Below are 21,833 nucleotides of genomic sequence, written 5' to 3' on the forward strand. Positions count from 1 at the left end.
ATGAAAATTTGTGCTCAAGATGGTGATATTATATTAGAACTACCTGAAGAATCTCTAAATTTGTTCCCAGTACATTTTAGATAATAGGGAAGTAGATAAGACTCTACCCTTTAAAATACCAGCAGATCTATCTGAATCTCTTTAGGCTACATCTTCTACTGATGTAGGCCTGCTTAAATCAGATTTATCTTTGGCATATAATGAAAAAGAGGTTAAAAAATGGAAACATAACTTTAAGGCTTAAGAATTAAAGTTGTGTGGGTGGCATCAGAAGGAAAATCAATACTTCCTAGAACTTTTTATCAACAAATTTGCCAAACAATCTATTAAAATGGTCATTTTGGAACACAAGGCTTTGTAGATTTAGTAAAAAAAGTTTGGACAGCCCCTAGCATAACCAACATTGCCTCTAAAGTAGGTGCAGCTTGTGCAACTTGCCAAGCCTATACACTGTTTGAACATCTCCAAATTGACTTTATAGCAATGCCAAAAGCTGGATATTACAAATTTAGTTTAGTTACAGTAGACCAGCTAACAAGATGGCTACAAGCATTACCAACTGCAAGAGCCAATCAGCATTTGTAGTCAAAATATCACTAAAAGAAATCATACCTCAATTTGGGTTACCAGCAAGAATTCATTCAGACAAGGGAACATATTTTATAGATTTAGTTTTAGCACAAATATATTCATGCCTAGGTATAACACCAAAATTTCATGTGCCATACCACCCACAGGGCTCAGGACAAGTAGAACGAATGAACAGAGAACTAAAGACCATGATTGGCAAACTAAGTACTGAGACTCATTTGAAATGGCCTGATGCTTTAGCATTAGCATTATTCTACATTCAAAGCAGGCCAAGGGGAGATCAAGACACCTCACCATTTGAAATGCTGTTTGGTCATCCATCTATACATGCAAAACCATTTAATCCTGTATATAAATCGTTGTTAGGAGGAAATACTATAATTGCCACATACATAAGATATCTACAAATCAAGATAAAAGAACTTCATGAATCAGGAGCTGTAGTGCAAGCTGGACCTATAGACTTTTCTCTTCAGGATTTAGATCCTGGAGTTGCAGTTTATATAAAGAACTTTCAGTGAACAGGAGCAACTCAGCCAGCCTGGGAAGGTCCATTCCAAGTACTTTAAACAACCCCTATAGCAATCAAGAGAGGAGAAAAGACATCATGGATCCATTGTTTTTATGTGAAAAGAGTACCTGCCATTGAAAAAGATTAACTGCATGCATCAAGAAGACTACAAAGACATCATTTTCAAAGAAATTGAACTTATGAACTTATATTTTGCTTTGCAATAAAAAGGTTTGATTTTCTTGTACATAAAGGTTTAATTTTAAAATAGAATGAGTAACACTCAATAGGTAAGTGTATAATTTGTTATATTTTATGTTGTGTTATAGGACTTAGCATTTCTATGTAGAAATAATTAATATACTTTTAATAGGATTATAAAAAAGTTAAAATAACTAGATGATATGTAAATGGTAAAGTGCTATAAATATTGATCAACACCCAACTCAAGGGGGATATTAGATTCCCTCAGGGGGGATTTTAGATGTGTGTAATTGATATGAGGTTATTAGATATATATGTGTATATAAAGTTCTTATTTTTCTGTACATAGTAACTAGAAGGTAAATTTGAATTAATACCTTTAGATTCTTATTTCTGTAGATTATAAGAGTAGGTTTTTCTGTATACTAAGAATCATGTGATTCTGTAACTGTAAATATTTGTAATTGTATATGATCTGAGACTTGCATATTGCAAAATTTGCTTTGCTTTCTATCTTTACTTCTCCATTTCTAATATAGAATATGAGATAGTTTTGTTTGTAAAATCCATTGGGGAGAATTCTCTCCCAAAGGATCTCAGAGGGGATATGTTAAAAGTTTTCTTAATCTTTCCCTCTGTCCCTTTAAGAGGCAGAGGAGCAGAGAGATTTCATAATAAGAGTCAGTTAACTGACAGCTTCTGTGGTTAGTGCTGAGGAGTCTATTATCTAGGAGACAAAGGAGGTAGTGGTGACAGTTGGAAGGGGCTTTTGTCTCTGAGTTTCCTAGAGATCAGGAGTCTGTCTTGTCTCTAACTGATAGTTGGGGATAGAGAAAATGGATTTGAAGGCTTTAACAGCCTGTAAGGAAGTAGTAGGTGATTAATGCTTATTTATTAGCTTAGGTAGGTAAGCAGATAGTGAATAATTATTAGAGAGAGAAGAAATTGCCCTTGAAGGCAGATAGATTATGGTTTTTCTTAGAATTTTAGTTAGCAGTAGGATTTTGGGTAAAGCTATAAGATTACTCTCACGTTCCTTTCTATTTCATATCCGAATTTTCCTTAAAATAAACTAAGTGTTCTGTTTAAGAAAATACTCTCTTGACTTTTGTTCAGACTCCTACCAAAAAAATTTTAACCCTTCACATACCTCAGCGTTATTTTAATTTACATTTCTCTAATAGTGAGTTGAAACATTTTTTTCCTATGACTAAAAATAGTGTTTAATTTCTTTATCTGAGAATTGCCTGTTTGTATCCTTTGAACATTTGTCCATTGGGGAATGCTTTGTATTCTCAGAAATTTAACTTGGTTCTCTAGATATTTGAGTAATGAGGCCTTTGTCAGAGACACTTGCTATGAAAAAATTTTCCCAAATTGTCATTTCCTTTCTAATCTTGTTTGCATTGGCTTTGTTCATGCAAAATCTTTTTAATTTAGTCATTAACCTATTTTACATCTTGGAATGTTCTCCCATTTCTTATTTGGATATAAATGTGCTCCCTAAATTGTCATGGCATTCCTCTTCATTTCAAAATAATGTATCCATTTTGACTTTACCTTGGTATAACAGCAAGGGGTGTTGGTCTAGTTTCTGCCATACTATTTTCCAGTTTTCCCAGAAGTTTTTGTCAAATAATGAGTACTTCCAAAAACCTGGATCTATGGTATAATCTACAATTATACCAAAATCCAGAGTTTCCAGTTCAAAGAAAAAGACTGCAAGAAGCCAGAAAAAAAATAATTCAATGACAAGGAGCCACAAGTAGAATTATATCTGGTTAGCAGTCAACATAATAAAGGATCAGAGATCTTGAAATCTTGTATTCCTTAAGTCAAAGGATATTTGCTTACAGCCAAAATTACTTACATAGCAAACCTTAATATAATACTAAAAGAGGGAAAATGGATCTTTGATGAAATAGAGGACTCACAAGCATTCCTAATGAAAAGTCCAGAAACGTGTGGAATCTTTGAAGTTCATAAGCCCAGAAGTGATTGCCCAATGATGAAGGACCAAACAAGAACAAACTGCTTCTATTCCAATAAAGGCAGCCACTGTATGGTTCCCTTGTGAAAAACTATTGTCAAGAATCATAGAGGGAGTCTAATTAGACCAAAGAGAGTTTCATTGTATTTGGGAGTGTGGACAGCATTCTTGACTTGTGACTCAGCAGATGGATTTGGCTGATTGGCCTTAGTTTGCTGACCCCAATGTATACAAATGGTATGGGTGCAGGAAAGAGTTGGCTTGAACTTTACTCTCATCTGAACTGTTCAAAGGAGGAAAGAATATACTAGACATTGTTAGGTTCAAAAATATCTCTCACTCAACAAGGAAATAGGAAGGAAAGTAAAGAAGAGAAAAGTAATGGGAAGGTAAATTAGGGAAGGGATTAGCCCTAAATAAAACAAACTCCAAGGATATAAAAATTATTTCTGGCTCTTTTAAAGGTGACAAAGGATGGGAATCTCAGAGGGTCCAGATAATTTGGAGATTAGTTGAATAAGATATGGTCTAGAAATAGACTTGTGCCATCAGAAACAATTTCAGGCAAACCTAGGAGGAACCATATGCAGAACGAAGTGAATGTAGCTAGGAAAAAAAATTTATACAATGATAAACATATGGCAACAAACAACAACTTTGAAAGAATTAGGAAACTCTGATCAGTGTAGTGATCAAGCATGATCACAGAAGACAGATAATGAAACATGCTACCCACATCCTGACAAAGGCAAACGACTCTGCAGAATGGGACATGGAGGTTGTTTGGAAATGACTAATGCAGAACTTTGTTTTGCTTCACTGTACATTTTTCCTTTTATGTTTTTTTAAATCCTTACCTTCTGTCTTAGTGTCAGTTCCAAGACAGAAGAGTGGCAAAGGCTAGGCAACTGAGATTAAGTGACTTGCCCAGGGTCACACAGTTAGGAAATGTCTGAAGCACAATTTGAACCCAAGTCCTCACAACTCCAGGTTTGGTGCTCTATACTTTGTTCCACCTAAATGCCTTAACTATTCATGTTTCTAATAAGAGTCCTGTTTTGTTTTTTTATTCTTAATTGAGGAGCAAGGAGGAAACGGTGTTGGATTGGAAAGAAGCGAGATTGTTGTCAACTGAAAAAATAAGTTTAAGAGTAAACAAATACAAATGTTTAAATGATTACCACTTTGGATTATTCGAATGGTTGTGATAGAATGGAACCATTTAAATATGTGTCCCTTTAGATTAAGAGTTCGAGATTATTTCCGTCTCTTATAACAGGACTCCGGCTCCAAGATGACCTAACATCAATTTTATCCTAGTTGCCTTGGGCCAGAATAGATGTAGACCATTCTCACTTTTTCGAGATATGGTTTTTTCCTGGACTTACTAAGTTGATTTGCAGATGAAGTTAGTCATGAATAGAATCAGAATATCAGGGTGCCATGATGACACGACCCAGCTCCAGTCATGTGCTGATGCTCTCATTTCAGGAAGCTACACCACTGGAGCATCCTTTCAGCGCTGTGAGAAAAGAGCAGCAGCGGAAATGGATTGAAGAACTGAACAAACAGAAGGAAGAAGATAAGCAACGAAAACTCAAGGAAAAAATGACATATGCCCAGGTAACTTCGATGAGATTTGTTAGCACAGCTCTTTCTCCCCAATAGAGTAATTTTGATTTTAAAAGCAGTTTATTCATCCTTTAACTTCAGTTTCCCAAAAATGAGTTCACATTTTCTTAGAAGACTCCATATACATTGTCCAATGGACATGGGAAATGAATTTAAATAATTCAGTTACACTGATTTTTATCTACTTATAACTGTGTTTAATCCCATCTTGATTTCATTTTATTCACATATTCCAAGAGAGTTCAAGGAATCATTTCTTTCAGTGCAATCTAGGATAAAGAGCCTTGGTACCAGTCGGTTGTGTGGCAGCAGGCAAGGATTTTCACCCTCCTTCTCAGTGGGAATAATACCAGTGTGGCTATAAAAGATTTCTCTCTGTTTTGTCATCAGGGTGAAGAACATGACAGATGGGCCATGCATTTTGATTCCTTAAAATTCTATCCCAGTTCTCAGTCTCAACTCTCCTCTCGTGCAACCCAGAAACAGTCCGACTACTTGTGCGTCTCCCCAGAAATGACTGATGTTAGCAGTCCTTACACTCCTTTGTCTGGGGGCCAGCTTGGATCTGCAGAGGAGAACTTGGGGAAATCTACTCAGGATGTGGCTACTACAAATGTGGAGAAAACCAGGTAAGTAGCCTTCTTGTAATTGGGAACGTCTACACTTGAGAAGGCAGTCCTTCGGTTCTCTTGTTTTTTTAGTTCCTGTTAAGTTAGTCTGCTTTTTATCTTTAGGACTTTTGTTTGTAATACAAAGATTTAGTTGACTCTTCCCTTAGGAGGAAAATAGTCCACATTTCAATGAAGAAAACTTGTTTTTAAATAGACAATTGTTGCCATATTTATTTATCTTTTGTAGTTTCCTTCGCTCTATGACTGCACTTTTGGATCCTGCTCAGATTGAGGAAAGGGATAGACGAAGACAAAAACAGATAGAACATCAGGTATTGTATTTCAATCTTTGCCTCAGTGGTAAAATTAAATCACTTTAAATGGCATCATAGAAAGGCAACTTGGGTGGCTCAGTGGATAGAGCATCAGGTCATGGAATTGGGAGGTCCTGGGTTCAAATCTGGATTCAGATACTTCCTCTCTGTGTAATCCCAGTAACCTGGACAAGTCACCTAACCTCCACTGCCTAGCCCTTGCTGCTCTTTTGCCTTGGTACCAGTTCTTAATTATTAATTCTAAAACAGATGGTAAGGGTTTTAAAAGTAATATTTTAAAATATATAAATAGCATTATAGAATATCAAAATTATGTAAAGATGTAAAAGATTTCTTTCTGAAATTTTTGCTTAGGGGCCCAGAAAATCACCTTAGGATTCCAATCTAATCTTAGATTTAGATTTTTCCTTTCTGTTGAAAAGATAATTATGATGTTAGGATTGTACTGGTAGATGGGAACAGGGGAAACATAGCCTTCTAGTATTACTATCTACTTAAACATATAGACTTATTCCATAAATTGGCATACCGCCTAAGTTAGGCCTGGGTATGTCTATTTTCTGATTTCATTTCAACCTTGCAGGCTCTTAGAGAAAGTAGATGTAGTGACCTGAGCCCATCCTCTCCTCAAGATTGCAAACAAGGCTTTTGCCAGCTAGAAGGAATCAGAAATTCCACAGATAAGAGTTAAAGGAGTTTTTCTGAGCAGCATTCCTGAGTACATTTCTGAATCCTCCTTTGTGATGATTCAGAAGGAACCAGGGCTGGGGCCCCTTTGGCAGGAGGCTTCTTGAGGCAGGAAGAGTCTGCAGATGTCCATGGTAGCAAATGGGACAAGAAGAGGAAAGACCGTATTTGTCAGAAAAGAGAAAAGGAAGACAAGGAATTTTGTTGTAATTTAAGGAAATAAGCAAAGGGAACTTTGGAAAGAGCTTGGGCCACGATGTTGGCCCACAGCTTGCTTGATGGTCAGATTCCAATGAGACCACAAGACTGATGGGATGGCCTGTTCTTCTCTGACATTGTCTCATGGTGGATACCTGAGCACCAACTGGTCATTCAAACCTTGGTGTCTCCAGTCACTTGAAAACTGTTTCATTGAGAAAATCGTTTGGCCATCCCTGAGGCACTTGGAGAAAGTTATCCCTTCTCTCCAGTGCTTTAGGATGTCGCAGCGCTTCTTTACATAAAGAATAACCTTGAAACATGCGGGTAGAAATCCAGTGTAAAGGTCTGGCCTCTTTCTGTTTCTATTCCAAAACTGAGTTGGCACGACTCGTGCTTGTATCCAGTAAAACAAAACTGAATCAAATCTCTGACTGAAATAAGAAGCGTGGCCAAAAAGAACAGCACAGTCTTGTGTAGGCCGAATCTGTGAAGAACACACTCTCCATAGAGCTGTTAAAAGAACGAGGGTTTTGATCCTATAGAAAAGTAGGCTTAAAAGGGAGCATGAGAGAGATTTTCAGGTCCCACTAAAAGTTTGTTTTTATGTGGAAGAGAAATTCACTCATTTTCATTGGTTGGCCCAATTGGGAACAGAAGTAGGAATGGCGCAGCTGGCCCAAAGTGGGTCGGGCTGCGTCCAAGTCAAAGGCACGTGGAGAGATGACCAAGTGTGTTGGCCAAGATTCTTCTTCAGAGGTGAGCTGGTCCCGGTGGCCACAGTTTTCTTTCCAACTTCAGCCGTTTTCCTTCTTCCTGCCTTATGTCTGTTTTCTATCCTTACCTTCCAGGTGTGATTTCTAGACTGAAACAAACCCTTTCCAATGAGCTCTATAACAAAATGATTTTATCTAGTCCCTGCAATCCTCCTCGTGCATTCCAGTAAGAATAACGTTGATATTGTCGTGAGAACACGTTCCTCCATCTCCCAGCTCTGGGCATTCCCTCTCTCCTTAGCTCGGCATACTGACCTTTCAGACCTCGTCTTCCCCCGGCAGAGACAGCAGGCGTCACTAGCCTTCTTATCCCGGCGCCTTCCCTCTTTCCTCATTTCCTAGCTATCCATCTGCTGCTCTTGGGCTCCCCCGTTAGTCGGTGAGCCTCTTCTATGCCCCGCACAGTAGGGGCTTCATCAGTGTTGACAGCACGTCAGTGGCCCCTCTTCCCCGGCCTTCATTTCAGGGCTAACTCACTAACCCTCCAGAACATTAGAGGTGGGAAGAAAAGACTCCTGTGGCTTCTTTGGGGAAATTCGGGAAGGGGAGAGCCAAACAGAAATGGGGTTCTTGCTCCGTAGTAGGGAAAGACCACGCTGTGCTCCCTGTCTGAGGTCTCCAAGTCAGATCTCAGAGCGCCGCGTGCTAGCCGGCAGCCAGCTCTGCTCCAAGCCACCCAGAGGCGCCTGGGAAGCGTTGAACAAAACGACGCCCGGACCTCAGGGACGGCTACGGGTCACTTCCTCGGTCAACCTGCGGCCGCAGAGATGCTTCTGTCCAGCCTCGCGGCCCCACTTCTGAGTCAGACCGAAGGCCTGGCATCCTCCTAACGCTGAGCTGCCCGTGTCCTTTTTCACCCTCAGAAAGCCATCACGGCTCAGGTGGAGGAGAAGCGAAGGAAGAAGCAGCTCGAGGAGCAGCAGAGGAAGCAGGAAGAAGACGAGGAGGAGCGGCGCCTGGCCCGGGAACGGGAGGAGATGCAGAGGCGCTTTGAGGAGGACCTGCTCGAGCAGAAGCGAAAGGAAGTGAGTCCCCCCCGGCGCTGCGCCCTCTGGGGGGGGGGGGGGGGGTCCTCGTTCCCGCCTTCTCCCCTCTAGAGCACAGCCCAGGCACGGGCCCTGCCCGTCGTGCTCCTCGTCGTGCCCCTCTCGTCTGTCCTCGCTCACGCGTTAGCCATGTGCCGGGGCGGCCCTGGGCTGAACCCCGGCTTTACAGGAGAGTCAGTGAGCCACGCTTGGTCCTTCCCTTTTTGCTTTAAAGGCTCCAGGCAGGCCCGCCTGTATCTGCCCTTCTCAGAGGCCCCCCCACACCCGGAAATCTCGGGCTTGTTCAGTACTTCCTTTTCAGGTCGCGCCTCTTAGCCCTTCCTGAACCCGCTTCTCTCTGCTGACTCTCCCGCTTCAGCCGGGAGGAACCGGCTTGGAGGTCCTCGCTGGGCCTCTGGAGCCTCCGGGATGTTTGCTCAGGACTTGATACGGCCGAGCTACAGCCAGAGAAGAGCAGGCACTGGGGGGGAAATGGGGCCGCCTACAGGAAGCTCGCGAGAGAGGAAATAAAAGGTGAATGTCAAGCGTGAGCTTCCAAAGCACGAAGACGGCCCTTGGCCGGGAGCGCCGCTGCCAACAGTGGAGCACGTGCTGGGAATCGCGGCGGATCTCGGCCATCTCCACAAAGGCAGCCTCTGGCAGAGCCTCCAGTTGGCTCCCTCCAGCCCCGAAGAGGGCTCGGAACTGGAATGGAGAGGAACGCGCGAGCCGCACTGAGCCACCGAGCGGAAGATGGACGCGGGAGAAGCCCTGCAGCGTACAGGAAACCGCATCCAGGGAGGAGCGGGACGGCCAGAGCGAGCCTGCGGCCTGGGCTCGGCGCACCGAGGTCCGGCCCGCAGGTACCAAGATCAGAACCAGAAGTGGATCCACGCTCAGAGGCCTCTCAGATTGCGACTGCAACGCGGCGACCAGAGGCTGCTAAGGAAAAGCCGGGGCACAGCACCGGGGAAGCAGCCAGGCCTGGCGGGCGCGTCTGCTGGATGGAGCGCCCCCTTCTGTCACAAGAGCCGCCAAACAAGCACGACGGGGAGACGATTGGAAACAGGAGTTAAAGGGGTGGCAAGACCCCTGGGCCTAAGACGCTTTTTTAAAAAGCAGGCGTTGGGGGCAGCTGGGTGGCTCCGTGGATGGAGAGCCAGGCCCAGAGATGGGAGGTCCCGGGTTCAAACCTGGCCTCAGACACTTCCCAGCTGGGTGACCCTGGGCCAGTCACTTGGCCCCCATGGCCTCACCCTGACACCTCTTCTGCCTTGGAACCAGCACACAGTCTTCATTCTAAGATAGAAGGTGATTTTTGGTCCCTTAGATGCCTCCCTGCAGCCCTTCGTCCTGTCCCTCTTGTGTGCACCCGGTCACGGGCTCATCCACATCTCCCTCCGGCAGTCCGTGGCCACCTCTCGCACTGGGGCTGCTTTCCTCATTCTCAGCTCCACCAACAATGCATCGGCACATCTGCAAGGCCCCTAATGGGGGTTCTGGGTTTGGCTCTGCTCAGTCACGGTGTGTGGGCTTCTGGGGGCCCACAGGGGGCAGGATGGCCCCTGTGGCAGCAAACGCGAAGCACATACAGGAATGGAGCCGCCTCTGCAGAGTCCAAACGCGAGCTGGCAGGATCGTCGGGTAGGAGACGCGCCTGGGACCAACCCCGAGAAGCACGAGGGCCGGTGAGGGGCGGGAGGTGGCTTCGGCCCCCTCGGCAGTCTGCGTCCCGGGCCCGAACCTCTGCCACGCGGGTGCAGCCCGTCTCTGCGGGCGGCCGCTCTGGCCTCCTGCTCGGTCTCCAGGCCGCCACCACTCAAGAGAGCGTCACCGCCCGGCCTTCCTACCCCGGTCGGACCTCGCCTCCTCCCAGGCCTGGGCAGGAGGATCCCCGGCGGCTTCCAGGCCCCGAGGCCCCCCCAGGCCACCTACACTGAGGCTCCTGGCACCACGCAGGGATCCATGACGCCCGATGACATCACACACACACGTGACCCTGACCACCTGACTGCGCTGCTGCGCCCTTCTCTGGGCCAAGAACATAGTAGAATAGCTGCACATCCCAGAGGTGCCCCGAGGCCCTGGCACACAGGAAGGGCTGGGGAGGGGGAGGGGAGGCCCCGCCCCGCCCCGCCCCGCCCCACTGCGGCTCCCAGCATCTCCCCTCCCTTCTCCCCACAGGAGATGATGGCCCTGAAGACGAGCGAGCTGTACCAGAGCATGCAGAGGGCGCAGGAGCTGGCGCAGCGGCTGAGGCAGGAGCAGCGCATCCGCGAGCTGGAGCAGAAAGGCCACGACATCTCGAACCTGCTGCGCAGCCTGGCCGGTGAGCGGGGCCGCGTTCGGATCCTCCCTCGCCGGGACCCCCAGCGAGCCTCTGCCTCGTCTGTTAAACAGGGAGCGCGACGGCGCCTGGCACGGGGGCTTCGGCGGGGCCGCTCGGGGTTCCACTTGCCTTTCTCTTCAGCCCTCCCCTTCTGCCTTAGTGACGACTCAGACGGGGGGCACAAGCGGGGCAAACGGGGTCACCCCTCTGGGACAGGTCCCAGGCCAGATTTGAACCCAGGACCTCCCCCTGCAGGCCCAGCGCCCAGCCGTCCCTGCCACCCAGGGCCCTCGCTGCGCCCATTTCCACAGCCGGCGAGCCGAGGCTCCGGGAGACCCCCGTCCCATTGGGGCCTTGTTAACGGCTGTAGAGGGGGAGGCCGAGTGTCGGCAGCAGCCTCTCCTCCCTCCTGAGGCCGGCCAGGCCAGGCCAGGCCGCCCACTCCGGCCCGTGGGGGGCCACGTGTGACGAGCCCCCCCTCTCTCCCCCAGGTGAGCCGAGCCCAGAGCCGAGCCCAGAGCCGAGCAGCCACCATGCGGGAGCGGCGGCCGGCCCGGGGGTCCCCACTGGGGCCTCCCCGCGACGGGACACGGCCGTGCAGACAGGTGGGGCCCTCCCGAGGGAAGGGAGCACCCGGGCGGCCGGCGAGCAGACCTGCTCTGCCCTTCTGCCTCCGCTTCCCAACAGGGGAGGGAGGGCTGGGGGCTCCTCCGGGCTTTACTGCCTGTTCTGGGGACCCAGAAGAAGGAGGGAGCCCCCGCGTGACCCCGAACCCCTCACCCCGCAGACGACCCGCCGCCAGGCCGCGGCATTGCGGAAACGGGGCCGGAGCCGGCGGACGGGAGCGAGCGGGTCGACCTGCTCTCCCCGGAGCCCTCCCTGGCGGAGGACGGGCTCGAGGAGGCCCGGAAGGCGTCCCCCGAGAAGGAGAACAGCTTCCGGCACCTGTACGAGCCCTTCGCCAGGACCGAGCGGCCGCCCAGGCCCCGCGGGAGGGCCGCCAAGAAGCCCGACTGGAACATCAACCGGCCGGCCAAGAAGTACGTGCCGGCCTCCGAGCGCTACCCCAAGCACCTGCAGCGCCAGCGCGAGGAGAAGAAGGTGCGGCGGCAGATGGAGCTGCTGCAGCTGCTGGAGAGGAACGCGCCGGCCCGCCTCTTCCTGCCCCCGCCCGACGCCTCGCCCCCGCCCCGCCAGGACGCCCCGGAGCCCCGCAGCCCGCAGGTAGGCCCCGACGGCCGGCCAGGCGCCCCTCCCGGCCCCCCCCCCCAGAGCTTCAGCTCACGGTTGCCTTCTTGTTGGGTGTCAATTCCAGGAAGAAGAACAGAAGAACCTGCAGCCCAGCCAGGAAAGGTAGCGCCGGCGAGGAGGGAGGAAAGAGAGGCCAAAAGGCCGGGCGGGATGGGGGGCCCAAGGCGAGATCCGGGCTGACCCCCGGCGGGCGGGTGGGCCGGGAACGCGGTTCCTGCAGAGGCCGCGCAGAGGGGAAGCTGGAACCCTTGTGGGGGGTGTCCTGGGGCCCAGCCGGCCCCCCGCGATGCGCACCAAGCGCTGCCTCCTTCAGGAGCAGGTGCGAGTCCCCCCCAGTCCCGGCCGTAAGAAACCGCCTACAGCAGGCGTCCCTGAACCAGCCCGGCGCCCCCCCGGCCCCCCGCTTCATCCCGTACGTGAGGACCCACGAGGTGTACTGCCTGGACGCCGACGCCGACGCAGCACACCCGGGCTCAGACGGTAAGAGGAGCCCCCCGGGGTGGCCCGAGGGGGTCCGGGGCGAGCCAGGCCGCACAGATCCCTCCTCCGTCTGCCTCGGTCTCTTCAACTGTACAATGGAGGGAATCATAGCCCGACTTCTGGCCCGGAGCAGACGCTGCTCTAAAGGGTCCTGCCCTGCCCCCCCCCCCGGGGCAAAAGCCACTCATGAAGGGGGGGGGGCACATCTCTCACCCCCTTCTGTCTGCCTCAGATCCGGACTACCAGGAGCAGCTGGCAGGCTGCAGCCACGTCCGAGATCCACTCCTCAACCCCAACCTGGTGAAGAACAGAGACCGGCAGCAGGCGATCCTCAAGGGACTGTCCGACCTGCGCCAGGTACGACGACCCCACCCCCACCCCACCCCCCGCCAGGCGCCCCTGAAATGCCCAGTGTGGGCCGAATGGAGCGAAACGTCATCCGGAATCAGTGTCCGTGCGGGAGGGCTCCTGCGGCGAGGCCCGGGCCGAGCCCGAGACCTGCCGCGCTCCCTCCTCGCTGCACCGCGCTGCCCCGCAGCGCACCTCACCGCAGGAGCCCTTTTAGTCCTTGGGTCCCATCTGACTCCTCCTGACCCCGCTGGACGATTTCTCTTAGCAAGACACTGCCGGGTGGCCACTTCCTTCTCCTGCTCATTTTACAGATGAGGAACTGAGGCAAACGATGCTGCCAACAGCCTTGCCCAGGGTTACACCACAAAGAACGGTCTAAGGCTGGATTTGAACCCCAAGCCCAGGGTGACTTTAGCTGCCCCCATAAATCCAATGAAATTCCATTAAGATGATTCAAAGGGGGGGGCAACTGGGTGGCTCACTGGATGGAGAGCCAGGCCTAGAGACGGGAGGTCCTAGGTTCAAATCTGGCCTCAGACACTTCCCAGCTGTGTGACCCTGGGCAAGTCCCTTGACCCCCATGGCCTAGCCCTGACCGCTCTTCTGCCTTGGAACCTCTACACAGTATTGATCCCAAGACGGAAGGTGAGGGTTTAAAAAAAAAAAAAGACGATTCAAAGGGAAAAGCGTGCAGAATCATGACTCAGCTGAAATAGTCGTTCAAACAGGATTTTATTCACTGTAAAAGTTACATTTTGTAAAGTGTCGATTGTACAGCGAGCATCATTGGGATCGGTTAATGCATTTCCACCATGTTAGTTCATACAGACAACAGGGAGACGCTGAACAGCCTGTCAGAACCGGGACTCGAGGTGCCCCAGACCTCGCCCGTCTCCGCAGCCAATAGGAAATGCCGCCCCCACCCCCAGCCAACCAGGTTTCTGAGAACTGTGGCCCCCGCCCCGCCCTCTGGCCCGCTGCGGCCGCCTGGCCTTTGGTCATTTCACTGACAGGGAGCAAAGCTTTGAGAAAGAACCTGTCAGGGCATCAGGGAGGGCATTAAGGGCATCGGCAGCCCCCAACTACCTTTGAGGTCATTTGTTTCGACTCCTCAGAATAAGGGGCGACTCTGGAAGCTCCCTAGAAATGGCTCATTTCCTTAGAACCGGCTTTACACATAGCAACTGCGGCTTATCTTTCTTTAGGGGGAGCTTTTAGCCCCCAGAAGGGCAGAGTTCGACACCCCCACTCTCAACCCACTTTTTTTCTCATTTACCTTCTCCAAGTAAAGGGTTCTAGTTTCAAGCAGAAAAAAAAGACCTGATGGGGCAGCTGGGTGGCTCAGTGGATAGACAAGCCAGGCCCAGCTGAGAGGTCCTGGGTTCAAATGTGGGCCCAGATACTTTCTGACTTGTGTGACCCTACACAAGTCACTGAACTCCAATCGCCTAGTCCTTAGAGCTCTTCTGCCTTTGAATGGGGGCATAGCATGGATCCAAGGCAGAAGTGGAGGCTCGATGGCCAGGCCCGCCAGGGACACGTCCCCTCGGGCAGAAGGGCTGGGCTCCAGAGCTGCCACCCAGAGCCACATGAGGGCGATCTCTGAGTGACCCCTCAAAGCGAGGAAGGCCCCCGGGGACCCGAGGCGCCTGCACTAATCGCTTGTTTGATTTCAGGGCCTCCTCCAGAAGCAGAAAGAGCTGGAAACGCATCTCCTCCCCTTAGCTCCAAGTCAAGAGGACTTTGATGCTCCCTTCTAAGAGCCACAAGAGCCTGGAGCAAGGCGGACTGAGCCCTCGTCTCGTAGCGTGACGGCATTACATTCATTAAATTATGGAATGATGGACTGGTCCAGCAGCCATGGTTCTATACTTGAAATTGTTCAGGTTACTTTATTGGAAAATGACCTAGTAAAAGCTCCGTGGAATGTAAATATATTTCTTCAAAGAATAAAACGGTAAATAAACACTTTTGTAAAAAATCCAGCAATTCTCATTCTTTTATGCTCTAATCCACCCCGTCATTTAAGTTCTACAAAAGATAAGATTCTCTTTACACTTACCTTCGTGCGGTCTGAAGTCGGACGGTTTGTTGTAAGACACTCCGCGACAGTCTCTAGGGAAGACATGCACTTTACCTACTGAAGCGGATGATGCTACGAAGGCGGGGGCCACTCGCTGTCCCCAAGTCTGGTAGGAGGAGAACCAGTGTGACCCCAACCGTGATGAAGCCTGGCTCCATCTAACTACCAAAATGGCCACACACAAGCCACAGAAAGGGTGTAGCTTCAAAAAGAGCAGATCTACATCCATACGTGTGTGTGCGTGTCTCTCTCTGTATCTCTCTCCTACTCTGGTGCGTGATGTTGGTTCGTGAAAGCCACGCCAGAGAGCACTGCTCAAAGGGTGCCATCTGAGGACCAACCTAGCCACCAGCGGCAAAGACCCTCTTTCATCTTCCACAAGACTGGGGTGACTTCTAGCCTGGCTATGGAAGCAAGGAGGGGATCAGCGTATTTATACTCACATCAAGAAAATCTCTGGTTCAAAGTTAATGGTGGAATCCTGCTTCTACGACCTGAACAGAACCGGTACTCTAAGAAACCTTTAAAATGGGAATAAAAGTCTCTTGTGGTTGCCAAGAGCCCATGTTACACAGGAATCCTTCTTTTCTGGGAGATCTGCTTATAGGTTAGGTTACGACACCCAGAGTTCAGGGCTGCTCTGTAGAGTATCTACTAAAATACAAAAGAGACAGAAATTCACGTTTCCATTTAAAATAAGTCATTCTAATGAATGAATTTAAATTCAGGTTTTACTTTTCAAAATGGGAAAGCCTAAAGGGGGACAGACGGCCAACAAGGTGAAATTTCACCGTCCAGCCATGCCAAAGGAAAATTACCTTCCTGGCAAACTACAGCCCTTTGTATGAAAACTGTCCATATTACAACTGAAAGGGGATAACTGCCAAGTCCTCGTAAACTGTTCTGAATTTTCACAGGACTTTAAAACAAAAAATGGTTCTCACATAGAATGTTACCTGAAGCGACCAAACAACTCTGCATCGTTAGGTGATCTCTGAAAACTGTAGGACTTCACCTAATATGCAATAATCACACTGAGCTTTTTTCACGTAAAAACACTGTACAAAAATTGAAACCAACTAAATACAATGAACTGATAATCATTTAGGAAAACGTGGTTTGTACAGGCTGATAATACATTAGGAAATAAAAGGAAAGCTAACACTTGTTCAATATTACACTGAGAGACTTCAGGCAGAAGGCCAAGTACAGGTCAAATACAAATGTAAAAAGTGCCAACACACAATTCAAGTACAATACGTGTTAAAAAATATATATATTTATTTCAATGTGCAGAGGCTTCAACTGTTACAGGCCATCATGATTTAAATAAGACAGGAAAAAAGGACAAACATTCTGTTTGGAGAATAAAATATAAACTGTTAATTCACTTTAAGAAGCGGAAAAAGTCCACGACAACCTATTAAAAAAAAGTTACTGTGTTTATTTCTTTTTTGAATATGGCCTGGAAGAATCATTTACATCCCAACTCACAGGAGATGAAGACTTATCTGTTTCTAAGCTTCGAGTATAAGCAGACAGAAAGTAATTTCCACCTTCTTGAGTCTGGCTAGTTGAAATTGTATACGGCGTTCCCAAGAAAGTCTGATGAGTGAGGACACTGAAATGACTGAACTGATGGGACATGCTCAGCTGTCTCCCGGGATAAGCACGAAAGCCGCCGAAGGGAGTCTGTTCCACCGATTTGTCTGTCTCTCTGGCCGAGGCCGCCGCCGTAGCCGGGACGCCCGGCGGGGCCTCCGGGGCCCTCGTCTCCCTGGCGGTCCAGTCTTCGGACAGACTTCCCGGCCCGTCGGGAGACGGCTGGGCCTGAGTTTGCGCGCTCTCTTTTGGATCGGGCCCCCGTGATCCTTTGGTCTCTATGTCCAATGTCTCTGAATGAGAGCTGCTGCACACCTCTATTTGTGAAGTCTCATCCCCTGAATCCAGAGACATGTCCTCTTCGTCCTTTTCATCACTTGCTAAAAGAGCTACATTTAGAGAAAAAACAGAAAGTCCTACTCTATTGAAATACATAATTTGCTTTTAAAATTACACACTACTTACACAGCATAATGCTTCATTCAGATCTGCAAGTCCAAAATCTCTTAGAGCTTGGTCTTCCGCCACAAGTTCACTTACTCACCAACACCCACACACAACCTCTAGGTGTGAATGTCCAGATATTCCGTTGCTAAACGCTTCTGCGAAATGTGTTCACGTTTAATGTTGGGAAATCCCAACTCCCAGCTCCAAAGGGGTTAATGTCAAAACAGCATCTAAAGTTATACGGTAGTTCAGTATTGGACAAGACAATTACACAGTACAACTTGACATCTAAGAGCACGTGCTTCCTGTCTAGGGTAGGCAGCCTACCGGGTCTTGCTAAGCTGCGCCCTTCCGGGGAAACAACAAGCTCTGCTGGCTACAGCCCGGGAACACTGAGATGCTCTCTTGAGTAACTACTGCAGACGAGTTTTCCACTTACAAGGAGGGGTAAGAAAGCCTCTAGAATCCCGAGATAAGCTCCGTGTCCGCCTGCCTCTGCACAGGAGGCCCTCAGCAGAGAGCACGCTAGGCGGCTCCCCCTAACGATGCCGGCGCTCTTCCCGCGCAGCCCTGTCAGCGCTAGGCAGGGCCAGGAAGGAGAAGGGGAGGCCTCGGTCACCGGCGGGGAACTTCTGCTCGCTCTCTGTTAAACTTGGGGTGACAAATCGCTTCAAACTAATCGAGGGCTCCCAAATGGCCACTTTACGGTCTCCTAAGAGGCGCTGCTCTTTTGGTCTGCCTTCAATAATATGGAATTCACGGGAAAATTACCTGACTGTCCGTCAAGATGGTCACCGGCAGTGTGGTGGAGAAGCTTTTCTTCTGTGACTGCATTGTGAAAGCCCACAAGACTGTGGAAATTTTGCATGAAATCTTCCACGCTTGCAACCACAATTCCGTTATCCGTGTAACTGGAAAGCGTTCGGACATTCTTTTCTAGACAAGTTTTCAGAAAAAATAAAAAGACGGTTAACGGCCGGCCTGAGGGCGAGCCCAGCCCCCCCCCCCCTCCCCCCCATTTCCAGGCTCGCCGTGGCTGAAAGGCTGCCTTTTACCTGTTAAAAAGACAACATGGCGCTGCTGGACGTTCTGAGCCTGAAGTCGGATGAGACAATCCAATTCGGGTACATTTCGAGTTTGAGAATCACAGTTGTGGTACGACAGAATTTCAACCAAATGCTTTTTCTGATAGACATTCAAAAGCGTCAACACATTGAGGGCTTTTGCGCTCAATCTGCAAAAATCAAAAGTCGGGCGTCTCCATCTGCTTAAAGCCCGAGGGAAGCCCCAAGACCAGGACGGGTCAGGGGAATGGGGGGAGGGGCGGGGAAAGTATCTGGGCCGACCCAGTCCCCTCCCCCATCCCCCTTGCACAATCTCCTTCTCACAGCTGGGCCCTGGCAGGGGTTGCCCACCTAAGGGGAAGCAAGAGGACCCGCCTGCCCACACCCCACTCTCTGCTTTGTCCCCTCAAGATTGGAGAATTCTGAAACCCCCTCCTCGATCCGCACTGGCTCCCCCATCTCTTCTCCCCGTCTTGATCTCTGCCCTCCCTCCCCCTTCATCTTTCCTTCTTCATCACTCCTCCCTCCTGCTGTTCCCCACCCCCCACCCATCTCCTGGGTCCCGGGCTGCCATCTTGGGCTCCCGTGGAGCCAGTGTAGACATGCCTCAGCCCCAGCCTGTCCTTCCTGTTAGCCCTCCCTGACTGTCTTCCCACCTTTCTTTTTCTGTATCAGTTCTAAGGCAGAAGATGGGCACAGGCTAGGCATTTGGGAGATAAATGACTTGCCCAGGGTCACACGGCCAGTCTACCCAGATTGGAACCCAGGTCGTCATCCTGACTCCCAGCCTGGCTCTTTAGCTTACATTATAGCCTCCCAGATACACTACAAAACGCCCTATAGGCCCCTCCACCCTGACCCCTCATGTTTCACTCTGTGATGCCAGTCTCTGGCTATTGCCCTCAGCCTCCATCCAAGGCCCAACTATTATCCCACCTCCTCCGAGAAGCCTTCCAGCCTGCCTTCATTACTACTTGGGGGAATCTAGCCTGTGGGGAGAGGAGGAGGGCCTCAAGCTGGGCCTCAGCAAGATTCCCTTCAGTAGTTCTGGAGCCAGAAGCCACCGAGGGGAGAAGAGGCGAGCGAGGTCCCAACGGAGCCAGACCAAGCAGAGGCTTTCGGGAACTCCTCGGCATGAGCCCCAAGAGCTGCCCAGGCCCGGCCTCCCCAGAAGCTGATTCTGCCTCCCCATGGCCAGGCCAGACACCATCAGAGCCTCCCTGCCTCGTCCCCGAGGACAGCCACCCCCGAATCACAGGCTCAGCGACTCACCTGCCCACTTCTTTGAGCTTCTTCTGGATTTTACAATGGATTTTCCATTGCCATTTGCCATCGGGAGTATTGAGTTCTTCCAGAAAGGCCAGGAAACGCTTGAGCTTCTCTGTCACAAACGAGATAAGGGAGTCGGTTCACTGGACCCATCACAGAAGGAAGCAGGCCGGGGCCTTGCCTTACTCTCATTCCCTCCCTCCGGAGAAGGGCTGAATTGGGGCAGTGCAGGGGACAGAAATACAGGCCTGGAGATGGGAAGTCCTGAGTTCAAATGTGGCCTCAGACGTCTTCGGCCACTGCCTCACCCTTGCCACTCTCCTGCCTCACAATGAATACTCAGGCAAAAGATGGGGATTTTTTAAATGAAGCTTTCATCCACTTTACTAACATGTTTCTATTCTTTCAAAAGTATTTCTTCATATGGAAGGTGTTCTTGAAGGGAAAGGGGGAAAGAGGCTAGAGAACATTTTTGCCGTATTTTTTAAAAAGCCACAATCCTTTTTAAATATGAAAAACTACTCTGATCCACTCTTAGGAGAAATGCCGAGGGGGAAGCTGGGTAGCTCAGTGGATGGAGAGCCAGCCTAGAGACAGGAAGTCCTGGGTTCAACTATGACCTCAGGCACTTCTCAGCTGTGTGACCCTGGGCAAGTCACTTGACCCCCATTGCCCAGCCCTGACCACTCTTCTGCCTGGGAGCCAACACACAATATTGATTCTAAGACGGAAGGTGTGGGGGGTTTAAAAAAAAAAGAAATGCTGACTCTGACAACACTTAGAACAGGAGCCCCTAAGCCTGGGCTGGGAGCCAACAGGGCCAGAAGGCCCCCTGCACACCCATGCAGCCGCCCCCCAACCAGCAATATCGCAGCCGGGTCCAGCCCCAAAGAGACAGAAGGAGGACGAAAAAGACTGCCAGATTCAAAAACGTTTGTAGCAGAGGAGTGCGATGTGGCTCGGTGGACAGAGCCAGGACAGAGAAATGGGAGGCTGATTTGAATGCAGCCTAGGAGGGGAGGGGAGGGGAGGGGAAGGGAGAGAGGGAGGAAAGGAGGGAGGAAGGCAGAAAGGAAGGAAGGCAGAAAGGAAGGAAGGAAGGAAGGAAGGAAGGAAGGAAGGAAGGAAGGAAGGAAGGAAGGAAGGAAGGAAGGAAGGAAGGAAGGAAGGAAGGAAGGAAGGAAGGAAGGAAGGAAGGAAGGAAGGAAGGAAGGAAGGAAGGAAGGAAGGAAGGAAGGAAGGAAGGAAGGAAGGAAGGAAGGAAGGAAGGAAGGAAGGAAGGAAGGAAGGAAGGAAGGAAGGAAGGAAGGAAGGAAGAGAGAGAAAGGAAGGAAGGAAGAGAGAGAAAGGAAGGAAGGAAGGAGGGAGGGAGGGAGGGAGGGAGGGAGGGAGGGAGGGAGGGAGGGAGGAAGGAAGGGAGGGAGGGAGGGAGGAAGGAAGGAAGGAAGGAAGGAAGGAAGGAAGGAAGGAAGGAAGGAAGGAAGGAAGGAAGGAAGGAAGGAAGGAAGGAAGGAAGGAAGGAAGGAAGGAAGGAAGGAAGGAAGGAAGGAAGGAAGGAAGGAAGGAAGGAAGGAAGGAAGGAAGGAAGGAAGGAAGGAAAGGAGGAAGGAAGGGAGGGAGGGAGGAAGGAAGGAAGGAAAGGAGGAAGGGAGGGAGGGAGGGAGGAAGGGAGGAAGGAAGGAAGGAAGGAAGGAAGGAAGGAAGGAAGGAAGGAAGGAAGGAAGGAAGGAAGGAAGGAAGGAAGGAAGGAAGGAAGGAAGGAAGGAAGGAAGGAAGGAAGGAAGGAAGGAAGGAAGGAAGGAAGGAAGGAAGGAAGGAAGGAAGGAAGGAAGGAAGAGAGAGAAAGGAAGGAAGGAAGAGAGAGAAAGGAAGGAAGGAAGGAGGGAGGGAGGGAGGGAGGGAGGGAGGGAGGGAGGGAGGGAGGGAGGGAGGAAGGGAGGGAGGGAGGGAGGAAGGAAGGAAGGAAGGAAGGAAGGAAGGAAGGAAGGAAGGAAGGAAGGAAGGAAGGAAGGAAGGAAGGAAGGAAGGAAGGAAGGAAGGAAGGAAGGAAGGAAGGAAGGAAGGAAGGAAGGAAGGAAGGAAGGAAGGAAGGAAGGAAGGAAGGAAGGAAGGAAGGAAGGAAGAGAGAGAAAGGAAGGAAGGAAGAGAGAGAAAGGAAGGAAGGAAGGAGGGAGGGAGGGAGGGAGGGAGGGAGGGAGGGAGGGAGGGAGGGAGGGAGGGAGGGAGGAAGGAAGGGAGGAAGGAAGGAAGGAAGGAAGGAAGGAAGGAAGGAAGGAAGGAAGGAAGGAAGGAAGGAAGGAAGGAAGGAAGGAAGGAAGGAAGGAAGGAAGGAAGGAAGGAAGGAAGGAAGGAAGGAAGGAAGGAAGGAAGGAAGGAAGGAAGGAAGGAAGGAAGGAA

General features: G+C 50.0%; 2 protein-coding genes across 12 annotated transcripts in view; one reads left to right on the forward strand and one right to left on the reverse strand.

The window, feature by feature from the left end:
• CCDC66 (coiled-coil domain containing 66) overlaps nt 1-14,956 on the forward strand; it is a 59,986-nt gene extending 45,030 nt beyond the window's left edge. For all 3 annotated transcript variants that reach the window (XM_056804199.1, XM_056804197.1, XM_056804198.1), the window contains 11 exons: nt 4,788-4,919; nt 5,319-5,557; nt 5,787-5,871; nt 8,399-8,560; nt 10,745-10,889; nt 11,381-11,494; nt 11,677-12,113; nt 12,205-12,242; nt 12,454-12,620; nt 12,853-12,977; nt 14,648-14,956. In XM_056804199.1, the coding sequence (XP_056660177.1) occupies nt 4,788-4,919; nt 5,319-5,557; nt 5,787-5,871; nt 8,399-8,560; nt 10,745-10,889; nt 11,381-11,494; nt 11,677-12,113; nt 12,205-12,242; nt 12,454-12,620; nt 12,853-12,977; nt 14,648-14,731 (1,728 nt within the window). In that variant the 3' untranslated portion in view covers nt 14,732-14,956. The remainder of the gene's footprint in view (nt 1-4,787; nt 4,920-5,318; nt 5,558-5,786; nt 5,872-8,398; nt 8,561-10,744; nt 10,890-11,380; nt 11,495-11,676; nt 12,114-12,204; nt 12,243-12,453; nt 12,621-12,852; nt 12,978-14,647) is intronic.
• Nucleotides 1-21,833, reverse strand: part of TASOR (transcription activation suppressor) — a 185,563-nt gene that overhangs the window by 88,437 nt on the left and 75,293 nt on the right. For 4 of the 9 annotated variants that reach the window (XM_056804193.1, XM_056804191.1, XM_056804192.1 and 1 more), the window contains 4 exons: nt 19,440-19,548; nt 18,159-18,337; nt 17,875-18,039; nt 16,318-17,045 (listed from right to left, as the gene is read on the reverse strand). In XM_056804193.1, coding sequence (XP_056660171.1) covers nt 16,498-17,045; nt 17,875-18,039; nt 18,159-18,337; nt 19,440-19,548 — 1,001 coding nt within the window. In that variant the 3' untranslated portion in view covers nt 16,318-16,497. Of the gene's footprint in view, nt 1-16,317; nt 17,334-17,874; nt 18,040-18,158; nt 18,338-19,439; nt 19,549-21,833 lie in introns of those variants that run through there. The other 5 variants (XM_056804196.1, XM_056804195.1, XM_007500600.3 and 2 more) reach the window with 2 other exon arrangements.

The sequence above is a fragment of the Monodelphis domestica genome, chromosome 7, assembly GCF_027887165.1.
Source record: "Monodelphis domestica isolate mMonDom1 chromosome 7, mMonDom1.pri, whole genome shotgun sequence".
In the NCBI taxonomy this organism is placed as follows: Eukaryota; Metazoa; Chordata; class Mammalia; order Didelphimorphia; family Didelphidae; genus Monodelphis; species Monodelphis domestica.